The sequence below is a fragment of the Lytechinus pictus genome, chromosome 8 (genome assembly GCF_037042905.1).
Source record: "Lytechinus pictus isolate F3 Inbred chromosome 8, Lp3.0, whole genome shotgun sequence".
Taxonomy (NCBI): Eukaryota; Metazoa; Echinodermata; class Echinoidea; order Temnopleuroida; family Toxopneustidae; genus Lytechinus; species Lytechinus pictus.
In genome coordinates this window covers 36,627,264-36,650,329 of record NC_087252.1, presented here as the reverse complement: position 1 = coordinate 36,650,329, position 23,066 = coordinate 36,627,264, and the positions used below count along the sequence as shown (strand labels likewise).

Below are 23,066 nucleotides of genomic sequence, written 5' to 3'. Positions count from 1 at the left end.
TGAAGGAACGTGATGCGGGAACCTTCTCCACAATATCTGCTCCGCATCTGTGTTAAAACAAGACAAAACAAAACAAGAAAAAAAACGTAAAAAATTGTCACTTTTCGTCATTAGCTAGTTTTGTGATTAATAACCATGATAGCGTTCCCGTCGGAATTCGCAACCGAATTAACTTATCACAAAATGTCGCATGTCTCTGGTGCACGACTTATTTATCAAATTGTCTTTATAGTGTTCAGGAATTTGGCATATTCTTTTTCTCGTTTCAATCCCACAGATTGCAATTTGCATGCGCTAGATTATAAGACGCAGAAGTTACCTCAAGCAGTTGAGATTCAGTTGAACTGTATACTACTACTTTAAATTCTACAGGTTTTAAACAGAGACCACCATTTTATGTTTTGGAAACGGGTTAAAACATAGTCAGAGAAGGAAGAGAAGTCCAGAGAAGAAATTATTCTACATAAATTGGAAATCGACGCAGCCTGCTTGAAACCAATATAATTATATTTGTCAGCCCTTGTTTATATTGGGATCCTTGCTTGTTATGAATCTCACACGATGTGCAAACAGTAATTACAAACTGATTGGGTATTTATTTATGACAACTATGATAATTGTATACAAGTTCAAGGGGCCGGAACAGAGCAAACTTTTTATTTCCAACACAGTCATGAAATTTATTTGTATATAGGTACAACTACCATAGTTGTACCTATATACAAATAAATTTCATGACAGAAAAAAATTATGTATGCAAGTCCAAGTAGCCAGAACAGAACAAACTTGTACCGCCAATATGGGCAATATATTCCTTACAATAATTATGAACAGACATCGATGCGTGGTGACATGAAAAAAAGCCGTTTGATTAATCAAACTCATCCGACCTTCGCTAAAACCTTCATTAAACAAATCGCGTGCGCGATACAGAATTTTTTTCTGTCATCCTGATGATGACCACAATTTTATATTTTTCAGTTGCCATGGTTTTTGGTGGGCCTTGGTTCCATGTTTCAGTAATTTCCGCAAGTTGTTCATATACATACTCTTTCAACCACATTTACTATTCATAACGCAATATTGTTATAAATGGACATGTTCAGTTGCTTTTAGAAATGTTGCTTAGAAGTCGATGGGAACAATACGAAAAAATTGGTTAGTCTGAAATCTAACATCCAGAAGAAGGATCGCAGTATTTTGAACATCAATTTATTTAAAAACACATATATCTCTGGGACTTCTTATGATAATCGCGTTGGAATAGCAAACAATGAATTTGGACAGGAATTTGTTTGAAAAAGTGTATTGTTTTCGATTTGAAAAGTTTTTCTGTTTGCTAAGCGATAACGGGGTTACCTATACAGCATCATTGTCAGACAATTCGACAGGGCTTCAAATATTCAATCAGAGGTGGGATTGTATCTCATCTCTTAACCTGGAAATCGGATGTTCGTCGTCATGACCACCTTGATGTCACTCGTATTGTACATAGTCGCTTCATGTATGACTGGTAAGATCGATAAGAAAATGATACATATATCTTTGTTAAGTTACACTCCCTAAGTTTTGCCTTTTTTCATATTTTCACAAAAATCTCTTTATCAAATTATTTAACGTTACGGTAGTGACGCCTTTGTAAATTTAAGTTTGAGTAAAAAAACGCGAGCTGCATTAGAAAAGGATGATTAGACGATTTTCGTATTGATATCATATCGAAAAGGAAAAAAGAAATAATGTGACGTCATCGATTCTTTAATTTCAAACTGTGATATACACATGCAATTTCAATTTACTTTTTTATTTTTATTTTTTAAAGTTTTTACATTGATCCTGTTGATGGTATTTCAGCGACATTCTGATTTTCAGTGTACAAAAATAATTTTGTTGTGGCGCAGATCAGCCTTTATGGTGGATGCGGGAGGGATAGAGTGATTTCCTTTGGTCTCACGATGGATGATTACTGGCTTGATAAGACGTTGAAAATGTACTTAAAATTCCCGTTAAAATTCAGGATATTAATTTTCATTTCTACAATAATGCCCAAACTAGTGATATTGTAACATACTGACTAATGAACTTTAGGTTTCAGTTTATTAGAATGTCATTCTTCGAATCAGCGATAACCACAAATAAATCATTTAGGACGGCAGCAGTTAAAATTATATATATCATGCATAAAGCTTTATTGTGTTTATGAGATGGTAATTTTCTTAAAATAAGATACATTTTTATTGACCTTATTGGCCCAGAGAAGCGAGATAAAGACAGAAGGGGGGGGGGGCTATTACTAGCTTTGAAATTTTATTCACGCAATATGATCAATGTATCGGTCTAGTGACCAGGCTTGTCGCCATTATGTAAATATTTAGGAAATCAATATTGATCATTTCACGTAGCAATATTAATCTACGGAGATGAGTAATACCGTTCAGGGACATTATCAATCGCGCGAAACCGGAAAGAATAACCCAAATCGTGACACTGAAACGTAAGTTATGTGAAATCACTTACTGCGATTACTTTCTCTTAACGTGTTTGTATTTATCGTTGTATTCATGGTTCCCATATCATCACGGACATTTTGTTCATCTTATTTTTTTCTTTTTATTTGTATGGGTACTTTAAAAAACAAATGTTCAAGCAAACCTATCAAAATACTTTTGTTATAATGCATTTGTTTTATGACGTTTGCTGTTTGTTAAAAAAAAAAACCTGTGATTTTGAAGAGGAACTTTGAGTTAACACAAGCGTTTTTTTAAATAAATAAATGATTCATTTTTGGATACGGAAATCTATTCCTGCCTTTGAGTGTGTTGATTAACAACTGAACAACGGATTTTTTTTTTTTTTTTTTTGTAATGCAATAATCATACAACTAAAACGCATAGCACGAGGAGCGTACGGGGACAAATAGTATGACATTACACACATTACCCCTACGATACCATTTGTATCTCTTGCGTGGCTTTTTTTTTCGACATTCAATATACCACCCCCCCCCCCAAAAAAAAAAAAAAAATAAATAAATAAATAAAAAGGGCAATCATAATAAAGGAAGCAAAACAAGAAAAAAAAAAAAAAAAACATAAGTCATTATTATTCGTAGTAGTAGTTGCAGGTAGTAGTATATGTTTATTTATCATACTCTATACTTTGGTACACGAAGTACCCCCCCCCCCCACACACACACACACACACACATTTCCCCGACAAAAGACGAATGATAATGATGTCATCTGAAAAAAAAAGTATATGTATATTTTTGTATCTTTTCATATAACACAGTATATGCGCGTGCAGAGTGCAGCACTCCGGATTGGACGTGTCCACATTGTACTTTTGAGAGTGCTTCTACAGCTACAGAAACGTCTGCGTTTCCTATTGGAACTTACCTGGTATGGGGGTGTGAAGAGAACTATGTCATGGAGGGACCTTCTGACGTCATAGTGTGGATCTGCGGTGCGGATAGCCAATGGACTGGAGAGCCAACACCTTACTGCGCAGGTAAATAATATAGTGAGTGTGTGTGTGTTTGTGTCTGTGTGAGAGGGAGAGAGGGGTGGGGGGGGGTCGACAAGTTGATTATGTGATTTATTGTAACTTCCATACATTTTATCATTAGTATAGTAAAATATGATTATTTGTTGTCTTTATCACTTTATCAATATAATACATTAGTATTATCATTATTATCAATAATATTGCTATTTGACCTATTCTTAAAATTATAATCGTTGTTTATTATTATTATAATCATTATCATTACTTTATATTATCTTCATTCATACACTGCACTTTCCCCAGATTACTTAAAGCCCTATACGATAAAACGTGGAAATATATTTCAAGAAAAGAATCTTAAACAATCCCAAAACATGAAAATAATGAAACAGAGAACGGAATATACAAAGACATCGGTATTGAAGAGTTAATTAATAAATTAAGATGAGTGAAAAGAAGTACATAAATTGAAAAATGTAATAAATGAAGATAGATAAATCAAATTTAAACTAAAATCGATCAGCCTTTGGCTACCTCTATACATCATAGAAATCGATTCAAATCAATTACAAAGGAAGATTTCCTTCTCTAAAAAAATACCAATTTACCTCTGTTTTTGTCTTTATTGGTGTACCCAAAAGCCTGAATGATGTCAAAATGCATTATGGTATGTTTTATATTCCATTAGAATCGATATCAACCTGTCCCGACCCTCCCGTTCCTGCATATGGTGAGGTGAACCCGGCGGGTGTGGCCCGATACAGACCTGGTGATACCGTTCAGTACTCATGCAAGACTGGATACCAGCGTATGGGGAGTACTCAGAATACGTGCGGGAATGACCATTCTTGGAAGAATGCGGCTCCGACATGTAAAAGTAAGAGAGCTTGAATTAAATGGGAAGTTTATCCGAGCATGAAGTTGGTTTATAGACTTCAAAGCAAAAAAAAAACAATACTAAGTAGTAATAGTAGTAGTCTAGTATAAGTTATAGTAGTAGCAAGAGGAGGGGAAGTTGCAGGAGTTTAAGTTATAATAGGCAGTATTATTTTTTTCTAATTACTGGAGTATGATTGGTAACGGTAATAGCTTAAAAAAGAACAGCTAGTAGAAATAGAGGGAACTATTTTCGTCAATGTCATGTTTTCACTCTATAAAAAGAGTGAGAGCCAGCACTAATCGTCCTCATCCCTTTTTATTAAAGAAAAACAATATTTGAGAATGAGTAAATGAATCTTGCAAATGACCTCATATATCGTCTCCTTATCGCGTGAAACGTACATTTTTGAGAAAAAGCAAATCAAGTTTTGACCTTATTTTTGCGCTTATGTATTATTTTCTGTCTTAATTCTCATACTTTCTGACAAAGCAAGATGTTGCTTTCATTGATATATATGTATCTTATTTAAAAAACTCAAAACACTTTCTAATCTTTAGAAATAATACCTTGCGTCCTTTTCCCGGTAACAAAAATACGCAATCCACTGATCCAGTGACCTGAGAGACCGCTAGCGAAAATCGGTCAATGCACGTAAAGGCCCCCTCACACCTGACCGAATGTAGGCGGACGAAGGGTGACAAATGGGAAAAATGCACGAAAGGCACGCGAATTCAACGAATTCAAATAAAATTTCCGTCTTATCTTGCGATCAGTAACTATTGTCAATTGCAGCCGAAGGCGAGCGAAGGGTTGATATAACCCAATAAGACAAACGAAGAGTGAGCAATGGTTTGATATGGCGTGCGATTAGAAACGAAGACGAGGGAATAGATCGGGCGTTCTTGTACGTATGTGTCATCGTGTTGCTTCGTCAAGGGTTCTTTCGAGATCGGTCCACTTTGGCAAAAGCGCGATGAGGGACTATGCGCGGCAATAACGCACGAACGATAAACGAACGATTACGGCAGACTAAAGAAGAGATGCGAATTCAAACAGATGACCAACGATTTTTCAATTCGTCGGGAATGTTTAAACATGTTCAAATTTCCGCGCGTATTTGAATAATCGCAGCTGTTAGCTCAGAAGGTGTACGAACCCAAACACGAAGGGTAAATAGGATTTACTATCAGTTACCATTGAAATGAAAAAAAAATGCATTTCGCCAGCCATCGCAAGGCATATTTCTGGCAATTCGGTTAGGTGTGAGGGGGCCAATACTGAATTGCCTGAAATATGCCTTGCGATGGCTGGCGAAATGCATAAAAAAAAAAATCGTTTTCAATGGTAACTGATAGTAAATCACATTTACCCTTCGTGTTTGGGTTCATACACCTTCCGAGCTAACAGCTGCGATTATTCAAATTCACGCGGAAATTTTGAATGTTTAAGAATTCCCGACGAATTGAAAAATCGTTGGTCATCTGTTTGAATTCGCATCTCTTCTTTAGTCTGCGGTAATCGTTCGTTTATCGTTCGTGCGTTATAGTCGCGCATACTCCCTCATCGCGCTTTTGCCAAAGTGGGCCGATCTCGAAAGAACCCAATAACGAAGCAACACGATGACACAAACGTACAAGAACGCCCGATCTATTCCCTCGTCTTCGTTTCTAATCGCACGTTATATCGAACCATTGCTCACTGATCGTTCGTCTTATTGGGTTATACCAACCATTCGTTCGCCTTCGGCTGCAATTTACTCAAAGAGGTGAACCGAAAATCGATATCCTTCGCATGTCATATTTATCCTTCGCTTACCGTTCGTTGATAAAATTTGACAACAATTACTGATCGCATGATTTGACGGAAATTTTATTTAAATTCGTTGAGTCCACGTGCATTTTTTCCCCAGTAGTCACCCTTCGTCCGCCTACATTCGGTCAGGTGTGAGGGGGCCTTAAGCACATAAGTGTCTTGTTCCCAGAGAAAGCACGTGGAAATGTTTTTTGCTATTATGTCATAATGACGTCACTTTTAGATTCGAGAATTGTACCAGAAGAAAGTTCATGACATGCCTTTTTCATGTAAGCAATAACACAACCACTTTTTTTTTAATGTCGATTATGGCCTTTCTGCGGTTAGGCAACGATATATTAGAATGTCATTCAAATGTGTGATTTCTCTGATAGTTTCAGCTACGGTGTGTGATGCAGGAACACTAGGAGAATTTATAGGTGCTGAAAATTCCATGGTCATGGCATCTCACAGCTGCATCATAGGACAACACTTGGTAAATGATTGGCGGTCAGAAAATATCATGACATGGAATGAAGCCAAGACCACTTGTCGAGATCGAGGCGGTACTTTCCAAGGTAACTACTCTCAGTATATTGCCCACACACCGCATGGTCTACCTTGATTTCGTGTAATACCATCCCGCCCATCAACGTTTCGTCTAACAACCACTTGGTCTAATCATCGCTCCGTTCAATCACCTTTTCGTCTATGACTATTTCGTCTCTTTATCAGTTGATCTAATATCCATTTCATATACAATTAAAACCTTAGTCCAATTAGATCAAGTGGTACATGGACTAAATGGCAATATAACCAAATGGTTATTAGACGAAATGGTAAGTGGACGATTTGGCAATTAGGCATGGGAATAGTAGACGAACTGAAGATAGACCAAGTGGTAGTAGACGAGTTGTCAATTGGACGAATTGGCATTAAACGAATTGAAAATAAACCACTTACCTCGCGGTTGTGGTTTCGGTAGATCCTTTCATGTAATTTCCCTACAGCGCTCTTACAAAGCCTGGTTCTCCCAAGGTCAGCGCTAAAATAATCCGGACTATAATGACCTAAGATGGCAAATACTCCTGTGTTTTATAATTTTTATAGCAAGGACAATGTGCAGACCAGCGATGAGCATCTTCCCGTTCAGTCCTGTGCAAACCCATTCTTGATGTTCCCGAGTTCGGGGATGGTCTGCTAATGTTTTATCCAGCATTAATAAAATGCTTACTATAAGGACAAAGCAGTTGTGACTCTGCACGTGATAATAAACATGCCCCTCCCCTAAATTTTGTAAACCTACCCTTTCAATCATTTAACTGGTAATGATGTACCACATTAATGTGTCTATTAAGGTGAGATTACGCTGAAATACATGTACACTGTAACTTGATATCTATTGTAAAAAAAAATATTTAATTAAATAAATGAATAGATACGCAAAGAAACTAACAGAAAAGGCATATAGAATAACATAATCTACCTATCATTTCTTACAGGGAATAGTTATTCAAGAGTGTCCCCAGGCATTCCTGTATTGGAACTGTACCAGAAACAATGCCTATCGTGTATGAAATACTTAATAACCAACGAGAAAGACATGCGAAACTCAAGACTTTTCTTTATTTACAGTTGGATACTCTCGAATCCATGCGAAATCCATAAAATCCCGATGATCCGTTGACCAATGAAAATAAAGCGCATTCCAATCCAAACTAATATAATGTTAATTAACCTGATACAGGTGAGCTGGCAATGATAAAAACGCCGACAATGCAGGAGGACGTTCGACGACTTCTCAATCTGCCAAAGACGGTAGGGATGGATTTATCAAGCTACTTCTGGATAGGGGTCAAAGAAGGTCGAAATTGGAAATGGTCTAATGATGCTACCGGTGGGTATTGTTCGGTTAAAACAGTAGAAACAAAAAAAATGTTGAAAAGGTGATGAGTAGAAAATAAAGTTGGTTGCCCATCCTCCAAATAAATGAATATAAATCAAATAGAGTCCCCCATGTATGTTTCCTTATCCATATACTTATACCGAAAATGTCTTAATTCATGGAGGTCAGCGATAAGTATGACTGCAGTAGAGATTAATAATTAGTTTGCATGAAGTACATGAATGATATGAAAGATGACATCTATTATACCATATGCCTATTAGACATAATACATCTCCAAAACAACCAGATTAAATAATTTTATGAAATCTTTATTTTGAAATTATTATTTTTTTCATTTCAGCATCAATATTAATTGAATCTAGATCAGATTTATCTATTGTTGTCATATTTCAATGTTCTTAAATACAACTAGCTAGTGTATCAATCAAAATTTATATTGTAAATTATACGCAATTCAGCCGTAATGCTGCTATATTCATTTATATACATTTATACAAAAAATGAAATATGAATGAATGAATTACTAAATTTAAATAAATCAAAAGCGGGTATAGAACACCAGTCAGGATAAATTTGAGATCTTTTGCTCTTAACTTATCAAGAATTCGGACATTCGAAGAGATCCTGGACATCCACCGATGTGTTTAATACAATAATAAACACTGATAAGAGGAGAGGGGGACTCCTATACTACATTTCAACACGGATGCAGAAAGGTCGAAGCAAATAAATCAAGTAGATCCTATCCAGGTTAAGATCGTAGATCCTTTCCAGGTTAACCAAATCATGCCAATAGGGTCTATATTTTGTTGATATTTTTTCCTTCACATTTTTTATCTGATGCCTGTTGTAAGAAGCAACACTAATATGAATTTACTTCGTTCAATTTAGGTGATACGAACATCTTTCGCTTATTCTGGGCCGATAATCATCCTAGTGAGAGTTCTGGAACCAATTGTATTTCGTTGAGTTCGTCTACCAGCTATCAGTGGGTAGATGCTCCGTGTGGCAGTAGTCGTCGTTTCATCTGTCAATACGGTAAGTTTGAAGGGGGAAGCGAACTGACTAACACTGAGAGTGGTGCCTCTCGTTGGCTATGTGCTATTGGGTAGTCCAAAAGTATAACTTTTGAGTTAAAGGGATAATTTCACTTGTCATCAATTGAAATTCGTACTACATTTGTGTAGAGAAAGTTGAATTTTTTTAAAGAGGAAAAGGAACTGGTTTGATACTTGGTGCAGAATTATTGTAGCATGAGTATACTAAGCTGTTGATTAGTGTGTTGACAGTCATCATACCATTTGAAAATAAAAATACTCACATCATTGTCAAATTGTGTTGGCCTAAATGAAGTTTGATCTAAATTATGTGACATGAAACTCCAACAAGATGATTGGCTATAAGTTTATTGTTGGAGGCGTTGCTACGCTTCGTGGTGAAGTGGTTAAAACTCTCTCTTCCAGTCAGAGGGACATGGTTTCGAATCTCTGCCACGGTGTGTTTTCCTTCAGAAAGAAAATTCCAATATTGCGTTCATCTCGACCAAGTTGAGGTGAATGGGTGCCCGGTTGGATTTATTTATTGAATACTTTAGCGCCTCTTTGGGGGCTCGGCTACACAGAGTACCAACCGCAGAAGCGTATATGCAATTATAGTATCTGCGCTCTGTATTATTATCAATAAGCTCATGACCACATATAATGAAATAGTTCTATGATATGTCTTTCGAAGTTATGATGACATTTCAAAAAATTAATCTTAATCCAAAATGTAAGTTGATTTTGTTTTAATGATAATTAAGCATACTTTGTTACATAAACAGAAGTAATAAATCGTATCAAGTCACTAACAGTCAGCGTATTGCATTTTAGATGGGAGTTGTACCGGGAGAAGTCCTGAGCATGCTGCTCGTTTACTCGATGAACGTCGGAAATGCTACTGGTTTAGTAATTCTAAAGCGACTTGGTCTGATGCGAAGACTTCTTGTAGCTCAGAAGGAGGCTCCTTGGTAAAAGTCACTGATGAGAGCCTGCAAGACGTTTTGGCCAACGAAGCGGCGAACGTAGTGGGAGATGTAGGTGACTGGTGGATAGGAGGGTACGATGATGTATCTGCGACAGACAGAGCATGGTTTTGGATGGATAGTAAGTAATTTAGGTAACAATATGTCAGTTTAGCTTTTTTGTGTAGACTCGGGCCAAATGTTTATACATGTATGTTTAATAGATCCCAGAAACTGACAGCATTGTTTAACACTATCAATTAAAAGTGATATGTTATTATGATTTCGGTAACATGAATTATTGATTTTTTTCCCTCCTTTATGACACTTTGCTTACACTGTAAAAAAATTAAGTGCTAATTTAGCATTTTCTAATGCTTACAGTGCTTCTATAGTGACTGCACTGTAAGTGCTAAATTAACACTTCATTTTTTACACTGTACCACCTCATGGTATGATTGCGTTAATTTCTCTCATAATTATGCTACATGTATATGTACACCATTACGCATGACCGCTAAATCATTCCACAATAACCCAAAATAGACTGGGCTATTTCGACGCTTAAGAAGACGGGGGGGGGGGGGGAGGGGAGCTGATTCAGCCACCCTCCCCTTACACTGTAAAAATGAAGTGCTAACTAGCACTGGCAGTGCATGTATATTGAATGCACTGTAATTGCTAAATTAATACTTAATTGTTTACAATGTATGATCTCTGCCGACGATTGCGCGAACACCACGAAAATTGGCACGTGCGTTAATAACTGCATAATCTACAAAACTATAAAATCAAATACTGCGAAAATATCTTATTGCTAATTAATGACGTTAATTTATGATTTAAACCAAAAGTTCGCTCTATTCATTTATTGTCATTTATTCATTTATTACAGCATTTTTATTCAGGTACAAAAGATCAGCATAAAACTGTTTTTCATCAATGACCTATTGAAAACATAATAACGAAAATCAACATATCATACAAATAAAATCAAAATCTGAGTCAAAGATATTTACGATAATTACCAAATATTGACCCTAAATGATAAGTTTTGGTTCGCAGACTCTTTATAGGAATCTGATTAAATGTACATAAAAAGTCAAAATAACATTTATTTTCGAATGTATATTACTGTTTTTTTATTTCCTTTGTATTTCCATGCTTTTTTATTTTTTTTTTCATTTTATTTTTAACGGATATTGTCGGGGACTTCATTTCAACCATAAACAAGATGACATTAATTGATTTCGATCAGTAAAAAGGAATAATGATACATGTATGAATTTTGGCTTAAATCACTATTTGCATTAGATTTGTACACGAATTCACGTTTTTGAGCAATTTTTGGTCTGCATGCACTTACGAAATATTGCGTAATTTCGGAACGACGTACCCGGGGGTCGTAATTTTGGTCTCAAAAGTTACCTGAGACTTTTAAGTAAAAGTCACCGAGCGGTAAAAAAAAAGAAATGCACGGCGGATTTATCGCGACAAATATAGAGGAGAGGGCTGATAAATCATCCCCCATATTATTAGGTTTAAGAAATGTATGAATATCTCGAAAAAAAGCGATTTTACCAAACATCTTCTAGTATTTTGTTCTTATTATTATTATTATTTTTCCTTTACCAGATACACGGGCCACTTTCATGTCATGGGACAGTAATCAGCCGAACGACCCTTTACATAAGTGCGTTGAGGTTAACAGTGACATGGAACACGACTGGAATGACGAGAATTGCAATTTAGAACGACTAGCTATGTGCCAAATTGGTATGTTATTAGATCACAACATAAAGTTCCATCCTGGCTTATCTTGAAATAAGAATAATAATACTAAAATGTTATATTATGCATGGGCCGGTGAAAGATAATCTCACCGATTCGAATCCTAGCCATGGCGTGTTTTCCTTTAGCAAGAAATGTATCCACACTGTGCTGCACTCGACCCAGGTGAGGTAAATGGGTACCGGAAAGGAAGCAATTCCTCAAAAAGCTGTGCGCACCAGAATCGGTAGACTGGCTTAGCCGGGGTAATATAGGAGCGCCTTGAGCACCTAGCAAGGTGGATACGTGCGCTATACAAATCTTATATTATTATTATTAATATTATTACCATTTCTATTATTAGTAGTGTTATTATTACTATTATCATTGTTATCAGTATTATTTTAAAAAATAAAACTGCTACTACTTGTTTGAAAAAGAAATGCACAGTGTAGAGGTTTCACCTTGCACCACGTATCCTTTGGAGGGCATGTGATTGTATTGAAAAGGAATGCCCAAACTCGATATCTTACAAGTATCCTCGTGTCGTCTACTTCTCGAAACATCGAATCTGGGCGGTCCTTTTCAGGACCATTCAACGATGATAATAATGATAGTGATAATAAAAATAACAATAATGATATAAAAGGCCTTTTAATAAAAAGAAATATTATAATGACACTACCGGTACATTTATCTAAAGTAGCCATATGAGCTCCGAATATTTTTTTTCTCTCAGTATAAATGACTTACTGTGAAACCTCTGCCCTGATACTCCTTTTCTTGTCTTATTTATTCATTTTGTTATTATTTACCATGGTATGATACCATGATCACGCTGTATCACCTTAAACATGTGAAACGGTATCCATCTTTTTCATTCGGATTTCATCATCAAGTTGTAGATTGACATTTCTCCTGCCCTTTTCTATCCTGTTTTCCTTACACAGGAATCGCCGCTTGTGGAGATCCTGGAGCTCCAACAAATGGAAGTAGAAGCCCGGGGGACAGGTCTACCTACATGGATGGCGCTGTCATGCAATTCTCCTGCGATCCTGGATACAAACTACACGGAAACACTGAGATCATCTGCCAGCCAAACGGGGAATGGGATAACGCCAAACCATCATGCATAGGTGAGAACGTGCAGATTCAAGTTCTAAGGTCGATCCTGGTCTGTAAAACACAGAACTAGGCAAATCCATTTGAGATTTGAGAGTGATCATATTTCTATATTGCTATCAATCCAACCAATTACACATTTTAGCTGTATAAAAATCCTTTCTACGCTTGTCGTTGTCGGACCTTAAACAAAGTAATTTCAGCTACTGAACACCGTACTAATCAAGTCATTTTTTTTTGGTTCCTGAAAAGTACTTTGTATCAAACTCTTCGCGAAAGGAAATGCGTTGCAGTGATAATCATGGTCAACATGTGCACTGCATGCATGTGCCTTTTAATAAAGGAGAGTGTATTCAAATTTAAACATAGTCATGCGTAAGCAAATGTATCGCAGAATGTGTAACAAATTATGTTACAAAATGTGCATTTGAATAAATAAACAGCCCCAAGACATACAAGTGTTGTCCCTGTGCTTCCATGCACCCTATACACCCTATTTATAATACAATCTGATCTATTTTATTATGTTCTGGACCCCTAGGCAGAACAGAGTGGTAAAAATTACCACTCTGAATGGGCAATCCAGCCATTCATATGTATTCATTTTATTTTGTAATTATATCTGATGTATTTTGTTTGTATTTTGCATGTTTTTATGAATGGAAAATAAATACAATACAATACAATACCCTCCCCCTCTGCCCCCTCAACCCCCCCCCCCCCGCCTTCCACGGAGTCTATCTTATTCTCACATCATGCACCTTCATCACTTAATAAATCTGTATGTGTCTCTTCCCCAAACTGCAGCAATATCTTGTGGGGATAATCCCCATACTGTGCACAACGCAATGCAGGTGATCCGTTCACATTCTTTCCGAGGAACTACTCTTTATACATGCAACCAGGGATTACTCCCTTCAGGAAACCCTTTATCACACTGTCAAGCAAATTCAACATGGAGTCGGCCGGATTTTCAGTGCAATGGTATGCCAAAAATTCAAAATACATGAACCCTTAATTGCTAATGAATGCTCGAAGTGCAAATACAAGAGGTTTTACAACCATAAGGTTGTAAAAAATATGGGGGACGGGTAATAATATGGAAAATTAATCAAACTGCCCTACATGTCTCCTTGGGATTGGATTAGCTTAAGTGATATTAACAAATAATATAGGTGTATAAGTAATTGCAAGTATAAAATCATATACAGGCCTATATGCATGAATATATTTACAAATAAGATGTTATTACAGGTCAATATCCTCTAACCACAGTACGCACACAAAAAAGTGTATCATTTTATATGTCAGGAATGCTGATAGCCAGGCTTGATATCATAAATCACAGACATTTTCTATTTTTTCTGCTTTCTTTCCAGAAGTTACAGTGCCTCCAACAACTACCACACCTACCACAACTGCAACCACACAAGCCCCTGATATACGTACGAGTCGACTGACCACCGTTTCGCTATTACCATCTACGTCTTATCCAACAAATCAATCACAGCTTCGCGTCCAGTCGACGACAGTGCTCCCTGTAGTCTCAACTGAAGGTACTTCCCCCAATTTGTGCCCCCTCACTCGTTTGCGAAATCGGGCATAATACATTACCTGGCAATACACAGGAGGGGGGGGGGGGAGGGGTCACTCCCATAAAGTTTGAAAACCCGCATTTTTAATGAAAATATCAACACAATATAGCAAAGTCTGCACGAAATCCTTCAATTTCAATGCGAAAGCGTATTTTCAAGGAAATTTGGGCGCCCCAACTCCCCAGGAAAAAAATAATCGCGTATGGCAATCAACAAGAAATCGTATTAGTAACAATCAAATGGATTTTACATTGGCATTATCCATTACGTTAAATCAAGAACCAAATTTGGACATTAAACACTTATCAAAATAGTATTGTCAATGCTCTGTTTGCACTTAATCATCTTTGATTTTGACGAAAATGCTTAATATGGACATTTGACCACTTTTATTGTCACTTTACATTCCAGGGAATACATGGTCGCTGGCCAGTACGGCACACCCACCTGTTTACTCTGCTGTCCGTGAAATGGGTAAGCTACATTGCCAACCATTCTCTGTTAAAAATCCATCCAGCTCGTCATTTTTTTTTCATATTAAAGGACAAGTCCACCCCCAAAAAAAACTTGATTTGAATAAAAAGAGAAAAATCAAACAAGCATAACGCTGAAAATTTCATCAAAATCGAATTTAAAATAAGAAAGTTATGACATTATAAAGTTTCGCTTCATTTCACAAAAAAAGTTATATGCGCATCTCGGTCGGTATGCAAATGAGGAACTGATGACATCACTTACTCACTATTTCTTTTGTATTTTATGATATGAAATATGAAATATTTTGATTTTCTCGTCATTGTCATGCGAAATGAAGTTTCATTCCTCCTTGACCATGTGGAATTCCATTATTTTAACATTTTTGTGGTTCAGGCAAGGAGGTCCTAATTGTCAAATTCGTAAAAATTGAAATATTGTATCATTCAAACAATACAAAACAAAATAAATAGTGAGTGAGTGACATCATCGACTCTCGCAATTGGATGTAACTGACTCGTTCATATAACTATTTTGTGAAAAATAAGCGAAACTTTGAAATGTCATAACTTTCTTAGTTTACATCCGATTTTGATGACATTTTCAGCATTGTGCTTGTCTGATTTTTCTCTATTGATTCAAATCAACATTTTTCTGAGGTGGACTTGACCTTTAAGAATGCGGCTCGTATTCCGATCATACCGTTCAGATCATGCTTGCGTATCTATGAGGCTATTCACACACTCGCATTTGGAGTCATTCGAATGATCATTCGAGAGCGTCTGTAACTCGAGTGATCGTTCGAATGACGCAGTTTGACGTGTGAAATGCAAAACAGCGCGCAATTTAATTTATGGTATCGAGGTGTTTTCTAGTGACAATATTCAGGAATGACGGGGCGAAACAGCCGTGTGAATGCTCTGACCTCTAAAGCGTAATTCTTGGGGCGAAGTTCATGATGACATTTCAACCACTTCCGCGGAAAAAAAATATTCTGCTCTGTTGGCAAATTTTAGCAATGCACGCGTGATTGACGCGGTACCAAAAAGCAGCCACATCTCTTCTTGTCGGTGCGAAACGTAAAGGCGCAGAATTCTCGAATCCTCTTGAGCCGTTTAAAAACGGAAGATGATTCTAACGTCATTACAATTGGGGATTTCGGCAATGCAATTAAGCATTCAAATGACGCAAAATGAGAGCGTATGAAACCCCTCTTTGTCGCATTTGAAATCTCGCATTTAGTGAAATTTGACAAACAGTTCCTTTCTTTAGATGTAAACATACTTCATCCTCCCTGCAGAGTGTCATTTCCAATGAAAAACCTTTATTTTCCAAACAAGCTCATGGTTCTTTGTTGTGACAAGTTCGTTTTTTTACTAAAGAAATAGATTATTGATTAAGCATCATTATAACTGCAACTTTTCACATTTCAGACTAGAAACTCGCATAGTGCATAGCTAAAAAGATGTTACAGACGTGACATTGCTAAATATGCTTGGTATTTTAAGTTGATCATGTTTTTTTCTTAGAATACCTGATAAATACAGAGACGAAGCTTCTTATCATTGTCATTAATTTCCCAGGAAAGGTTATATACAGTGCGTCCCAGAAAAAACGAAACCGAGATTTAGCGATGATTTATCATAACTTAATCACAAATAAAATAGCTAAATGACCTACCAATGTAAAGCTTAGAATCTCCTCTTTCATTTGGTATTACTTAGATTATTTCTCCTTCACGCATGAGGGAGCAAAAACAATTTGAAGAGGGGATACCAAAAAGTCATTTGGCGGGTTGTATCTGGCTTTCAAAAGGAAAACCACATTTTTCAAAAGTTCAATATCTGCTCTTTAATTTGATACCTCAATTACAGAAAATGGTCAAGAAATAACAAAGGCTTGAATTTCAATAATTTCATAAAATGAAGAGGTTTTACAGGCTAGCGTTCAAACTCACTCGGCACTCCGTTTTGTTGACGATCAGCCATGCATTGAGTCTTTTGTTAACCATGCGATAGCTTCTGTGCGGAAACTGATGAAAACAGTTTATTTAATGAAATTATGGAAATTCAAGCCTTATTTCAAATAACCAGAACTTTGTTATTTCTTGACCATTTTCTGTAATTGAGGTATCAAATTAAAGACCAGATATTGAACTTTTAAGACTTGTGATTTTCTTTTTGAAATTCAGATACCCCCCGCCAAATGAGTTTTTTGTATCCTTTCTTAAAATCGTTTTTGCTCACTCATGCGTGAATAAGGAATAATCTAAGTAATATCAGATGAAAGAAGAGATTCTAAGCTTTACATTGGTAGGTCATTTGTCTATTTTATTTGTGATTAAGTTATGATAGATCATCGCTAAATCTCGGTTTCGTTTTTTCTGGGACGCACTGTATAATAGTTTGAGTAGAATTGTCCTAACTAAAACTGATTTTTTTTTTCTTGTTTTCTTTAATTTATAGATATGATGATGCCCATCGGAATAGGTGTTACTGCGTTCATCATCGTGATTGCCGTTGTCATATCTATACTTATTTGGAGGTAAGATTGCATTAAATACTTATGTATTTTGTATTATTGTTAATTAGAATATATTTAACAGGTAAGATCGTTTATAATTATTCTTATGTAATTTTCTATTTCTTTTCGCATAACAGCACTTGAAACTTTTTGCAAAGCGCTGTATAAAATGTCCATTATTATCATCAACATGTGGATTTTGTAATGGAAATAATGTCTCATTTTCAGGTCAGCATATGCAAGACGGTCAATGCATAAATTGGGAGAATTTGATAGGGTTTAAGACCGAAATGTATAAGTGTTGCAGAACAAACGGTAAGGCATAAATGACGATTATCAGTTGGATAAAAGTTGCAGTATTACGAAATTGCAATGTATGTATCAGATAGCATCGATATCTTTTCTTTCATGAAAGTACTGGTAAAAATTATCTTTGTTTATCTTTTTAAATGGTTATAGGAGGAGACATGTGCGGAACTCGTCTAAGACACCAACCTTTGATGCGCCCGTCTATGACTCCATTGGCAATGAGTATAAGGTGGCTTTTAACCCGAATACAGAGGTCTCGATCGGCATTGGCAACGATGCATACACTGGTCTAAGCGTGGGTAGCATGGAAACCATTGAAACACACGAATCAAGATACATGGCACTTGGAGAAGGTGTTACAGGACGTCCGAGAGCAGATACCGGATCAACCGGCCCGAGAGGGCGCTCGAATACCGCGAACAGTACTACGCTTCTTGTACCTGTAGATGACGAAGGTTATGCTTCGTTACGGAGTACCCACCAGCTACCTTACACGAGTTTGTCACATGGCAGGGATGGCAACCAAGGGAGTGGGAATGATCTGTCTTCGGGGGATGTGGATGGAAGGGATGTCGGTGAGTTTGACCGACTTCGATCTGCTTTGGAATCACACCGTAGCTCTGTAGACACGAACAGTAATGTGTATGAAACCCTGGAAACCCCAAGGCCATCAATCGACATGGGTGTCCTACGCAAACAAGGTAGTCTGGGGGAGAACGAGTATGAGGAACTTGATTACACGGAAATCAACTCTAACAAGGACGTTGACCTATCTACAAGGCAACTATCTCCTCGTCCAAGAATAAATGCTGCTCCCAAAAGCAATTCATCAGAGGCTGATGCAATGGCAACCACCAACACTGATACAACATACAACGAAGTGGATGACAAAAACATGATTTTCAATGACCTTTATCGCCCATCCGGAAGCGATTTTGTTGAGTGTAATTGGTCATGTAAAACTCACATAGCAAATACACCTACACCGAACGCTCTCAAACAAAATGGGGAAGAAAGAATGTCAACATATGATAAGGTTGATGATGCTAACTTATTGTTCAACGATCTTTACCAACCTTCGGTAATGGCCGAAGGCCCGATCCACCAAGCCAATGGGAAAATCCAAAGGAAAGCTAGTGCATCATCTGAGTCAGCGGATCACCCGAATCCATATTATTTCTGCCTGAACCATTCTGATGATACTGACCCAATAACAGCACAGGGGGTCTCAAACATTAGACAAGGTGTCCCTCTTGCGGGGATGTCCCTACAGACAAAAAAGGACGATAACAGTCGAGAAAATGTCGACGGGAAATTTGAAGATATTGAATCACTACCATACTTTACGTTGGAACCTCCCAGTTAAACAAAAAGAGCATTCCCAATGTTATACATTTTAATTGTCCATATTTTTGGGGAAAGCTGATGGGAAAGTCGGCATCAATACAATTATGTACACGGTAGTGGGGAAGTTTGCTTTTACGAACACTTTCCTAGATATAATGTAATTGTTCTGCTATATGCAAGGAAATGGGAATACGTCGGTGGGCCATCGTTTATCATGTGTATGACTGGATTCTGTCGTCTATAACGGTCAGCCAGGCCATGCGACTGATAAACCAAGACGTAAATAGTTTCATAATTATGTAATTGGTTATATGCCAGCATGGCGTTCATGCAGCGGAATGCTGCTTTGCCGAATTCCTATTGGAGTTACCCCAACATAAACAGATTCTGATATGTTTTGAAGAACAAATTGGCAATGGAATTTTTATTTTTTTTTATCTGATTTGATTTGCAAAAAAACAGGCATGATGTTCAGTGATTCATGCAGCTTGGAATGATAAGCCTAAGTAACCTCAAGAGCTTTATATTTCCACAGGTTTACAATATAGGGGAAAATAACATGGAAGCGTTTTTAAGTCATTTATTGTATTCCATGATAATTGTAATCTTCCTATTGATGCTAGATTCTGGTTGTGATATTTTCCAAAAGAAAAAAAATGAGTTGAATCCGACTTTCATTGTACTTGCATTTCAATTCCTCTTCCCAGCCATGTGTCCATGTATCAATAATGATTGCGCGTATTATTATTTTGACACAAAGGCATGCAGACTGTTCGAAACGATAATCTTGCTCTAAAGTTCGCTTACGCAAAACAAAAATTTATTGCGTCTGTTCGTGCTCGCTTTTTTTTACAATTATTAGGAAAAATAAGCAAAATTATTATTTTTATTATTGTAGGTGATCTAAAAGTCTGTTCCATCAACATATATATCGTACCCATATTAACATGTATACATTGGGCAACCATATAGCATGTACATATTTGCCAGGTCGATGTTTGTGGGTCGTATACAGTGCGTCCCACAAAAAACGAAACCGAGATTTATTGATGATTTATCATAACTTAATCACAATTACAATAGACAAATGACCTACCATTGTAAAGCTTAGAATCTTCTCTTTCATCTGAAATTACTTAGATTATTTCTCATTCACGCATGAGTGAGTAAAAACAATTTGAATAGGGGATACCAAAATGTCACTTGGCGGGCTGTATCTGGGTTTAAAAAAGAAAACCAAATTTTTAAAAAGTTCAGTATCTGCTCTTTAATTTGATACCTCAATTACAGAAAATAGTCAAGAAATAACAAAGTTCTGGCTATTTGAAATAAGAGGTTTTACAGGCAAGCGTTGAAACTCACTCAACTTGACGACCAGCCATGTCTGTTGTTAACCATGCGATAGCTTCTGTGGGAAAACGGAGAAAACACGTTTATTTAATGAAATTATGGAAATACAAGCATTGTTTCGAGGGAGCATAGCTTTTTTACTACTTGACCATTTTCTGTGATTAAGGTATCAAATAAAAGAGCAAATATTGAACTTTTTAGGCATGTGATTTTCTTTTTGAAATTCAGATACCCCCCGCCAAATGAGTTTTTGGTATCCTTTCTTCAAATTGTTTTTGCTCACTCATGCGTGAATGAGAAATAATCTAAGTAATATCAGATGAAAGAGGAGATTCTAAGCTTTAAATGGGTAGGTCATTTGTATATTTTATTTATGATTAAGTTATGATAAATCATCGCCAAATCTCGGTTTCGTTTTTTCTGGGACGCACTGTATATTGATTCTCAACTTCTGAGTTTCATTTACTTCAGGAAACGGGTGATATTCTGTCTATTAAAGGTGATTGCCGTATATCTAGGCTTTTAACTTGTATTTTGACTCCTCGTACCAAGGCATAACCAATTCATTTGTTCTTAAAAGTAATTCCGTGATAATTTAATACAATGATATTGTTCCTCTTGCATGGTTGGTTTTGGCGCATCATTGAACATGCCATGAAACATTGTTGTTGCGCAAAATGCATGCTTCGAAATGATTCGGATTTATATTTTGTTTCATTCATTAATTGTAGATTATCATTGTATATAATTGTCATAACGTTAAGTTGAAACATTATATTGAACGCGAAAATTGCGTCGAATAAAATAAATGGAATATATATCTGGAATAAAATATAAAACAAATGAAAAAATAAAATATTGGTGATAAGTATTTCCATGTTGCTTTCATTAGGAAACAAATCAAAGTTGTGAATGTACAGTGTAACAAATATTGTGTAAATTGTTCAACCACCACGAGGGTAATTTTTTTTCCCAACCTATTGGGGCAGTATTTTACCCAATGCGGGAAGTATATTGTCCAGTAAGGTTAAAAAATAACTAATAATTTAGAATGGGCCAAATTTTCATCACACTGGAGGAATGAAAATTACCCAAAAGAAATGCCCAGTGTTGGTTGGACATATAATTACCATCATGTAGCACTTTAACCCAATATCTTTAGAGTGAAGTAAGCAAACGTGACACCCCCACCCCCACCCACCCCCTCCATACCAACCAATACACAGATTACCATTGTGCACTCTCCGTCAATGGTCAGTGATCGTTGTTCTCATAACACTGGATTTAACGTTTATATCTTTACAAATTGGTTTTAATAGTAGCAATTACACGGTGGTTAACTGTTCAAAGGGCAGGCTAATATTTGCATATCTGTTGGTCCGTATACATTTTACGTAAATTAACAACAAGATCTGCAAAGGTGTTTTCTTAGTTTCTGAATCGTTGTATCACATTCCTTCTTTCGATGTAAGGAAGTGAGACCAGGGGGGTTTTTCACAAAGATTTAAGTATGACTTAGAGTCGCACTTAAATACCAAGTTGCGTACGGTATGAAAGGCTTGACCGCATTGGTCAGATCGTGTCATGAGGACGCGCACTACTGCGTGTCTATCAATAAGATCGTGCGTTCCATATCATGTACGCGTAGGCATTTAAGTGCGACTTAAGTCATACTTAAATCTTTGTGAAACACCCCCAGATCATATGCTGATAAGCCTCTATAATCACATGTTGGAAAACATATGAAGAGAAACCAATTGTTCAAACACAACAGATTTTGAAATTTATGAATCCTAGCATTTTATTTTTACAAATCCTTTCATCCAAACTGCCATTATATACGAATTTTCTTTTAACATGTAAAAATGCGGCCTAAGATTGTTTCCTGTGGATAATTTCAACTTGGTAACTGCGTAATAGATACTTTATATACTCCTTCTATATGTATTTATATCAGCATGTGTAAATAAGTATACAAATGTACATACATATAGAATAATTATGTGTGTATGCATAAATACCTTAATTGGTTCTTTCAACTGAGAAAGGTCCGTCGTCATATCTAAATGTCATTGCTAAAAATGTACGTTCATATAAATTCTTGTCGACAAAAAAATAATAGCTGTGAAGGTCATCTTGTTGAACGAGTGCTACGCACTGCAGAATAAAAGTTAATCGGTTTTTCATGACTGCAAATACTCTTTTCTGTGATAAAGTTGGTGTTTTTCCATGTACTTTACTTTTTCGTTGTAAGCTAGGCTGTCGTCAGCAATCGCTAACGCTGCCAAAAAAAATACAGATGAAAATTAAAGTATCCTCTTAGGGTCAGAAAAAAATGTGTATCAGGTCATCTACATATATCTGGGGAAATCCCCCCAAGGTTCCATCTTTCGAAAAAAAAAATGAAGTTTCTAGATATGTAGACCTATCTCATATTACATAACAATAACCCTTGGACAAGGTAATCTTGTTTGCAGACATTGAGATTTT

At 36.5% G+C, this 23,066-nt stretch overlaps 1 protein-coding gene across 1 annotated transcript; it reads left to right on the top strand.

The window, feature by feature from the left end:
- The first annotated feature begins 1,065 nt into the window (after positions 1-1,065).
- Positions 1,066-21,395, top strand: LOC135154931 (uncharacterized). The gene is made up of 14 exons (XM_064103173.1): positions 1,066-1,513; positions 3,289-3,507; positions 4,193-4,381; positions 6,571-6,753; positions 7,923-8,072; positions 8,976-9,122; positions 9,956-10,228; positions 11,722-11,862; positions 12,807-12,992; positions 13,786-13,962; positions 14,358-14,534; positions 14,985-15,047; positions 17,513-17,591; positions 18,030-21,395. Exons 1-14 carry the CDS (start codon positions 1,450-1,452, stop codon positions 19,243-19,245), a joined length of 3,264 nt encoding a protein of 1,087 aa, XP_063959243.1. The 5' UTR covers positions 1,066-1,449; the 3' UTR covers positions 19,246-21,395.
- Positions 21,396-23,066: the final 1,671 nt, after the last annotated feature.

What these genes read in the sequence shown, in the direction of transcription:
- LOC135154931 (XM_064103173.1), top strand. Translation starts at nt 1,450, where the DNA reads ATGTTCGTCGTCATGACCACCTTGATGTCACTCGTATTGTACATAGTC. An exon ending in AGCATGGTTTTGGATGGATA is followed by an intron (nt 10,229 to 11,721) that starts GTAAGTAATTTA and finishes TTCCTTTACCAG; the next exon opens with ATACACGGGCCACTTTCATG. An exon ending in CTCTGCTGTCCGTGAAATGG is followed by an intron (nt 15,048 to 17,512) that starts GTAAGCTACATT and finishes TTTAATTTATAG; the next exon opens with ATATGATGATGCCCATCGGA.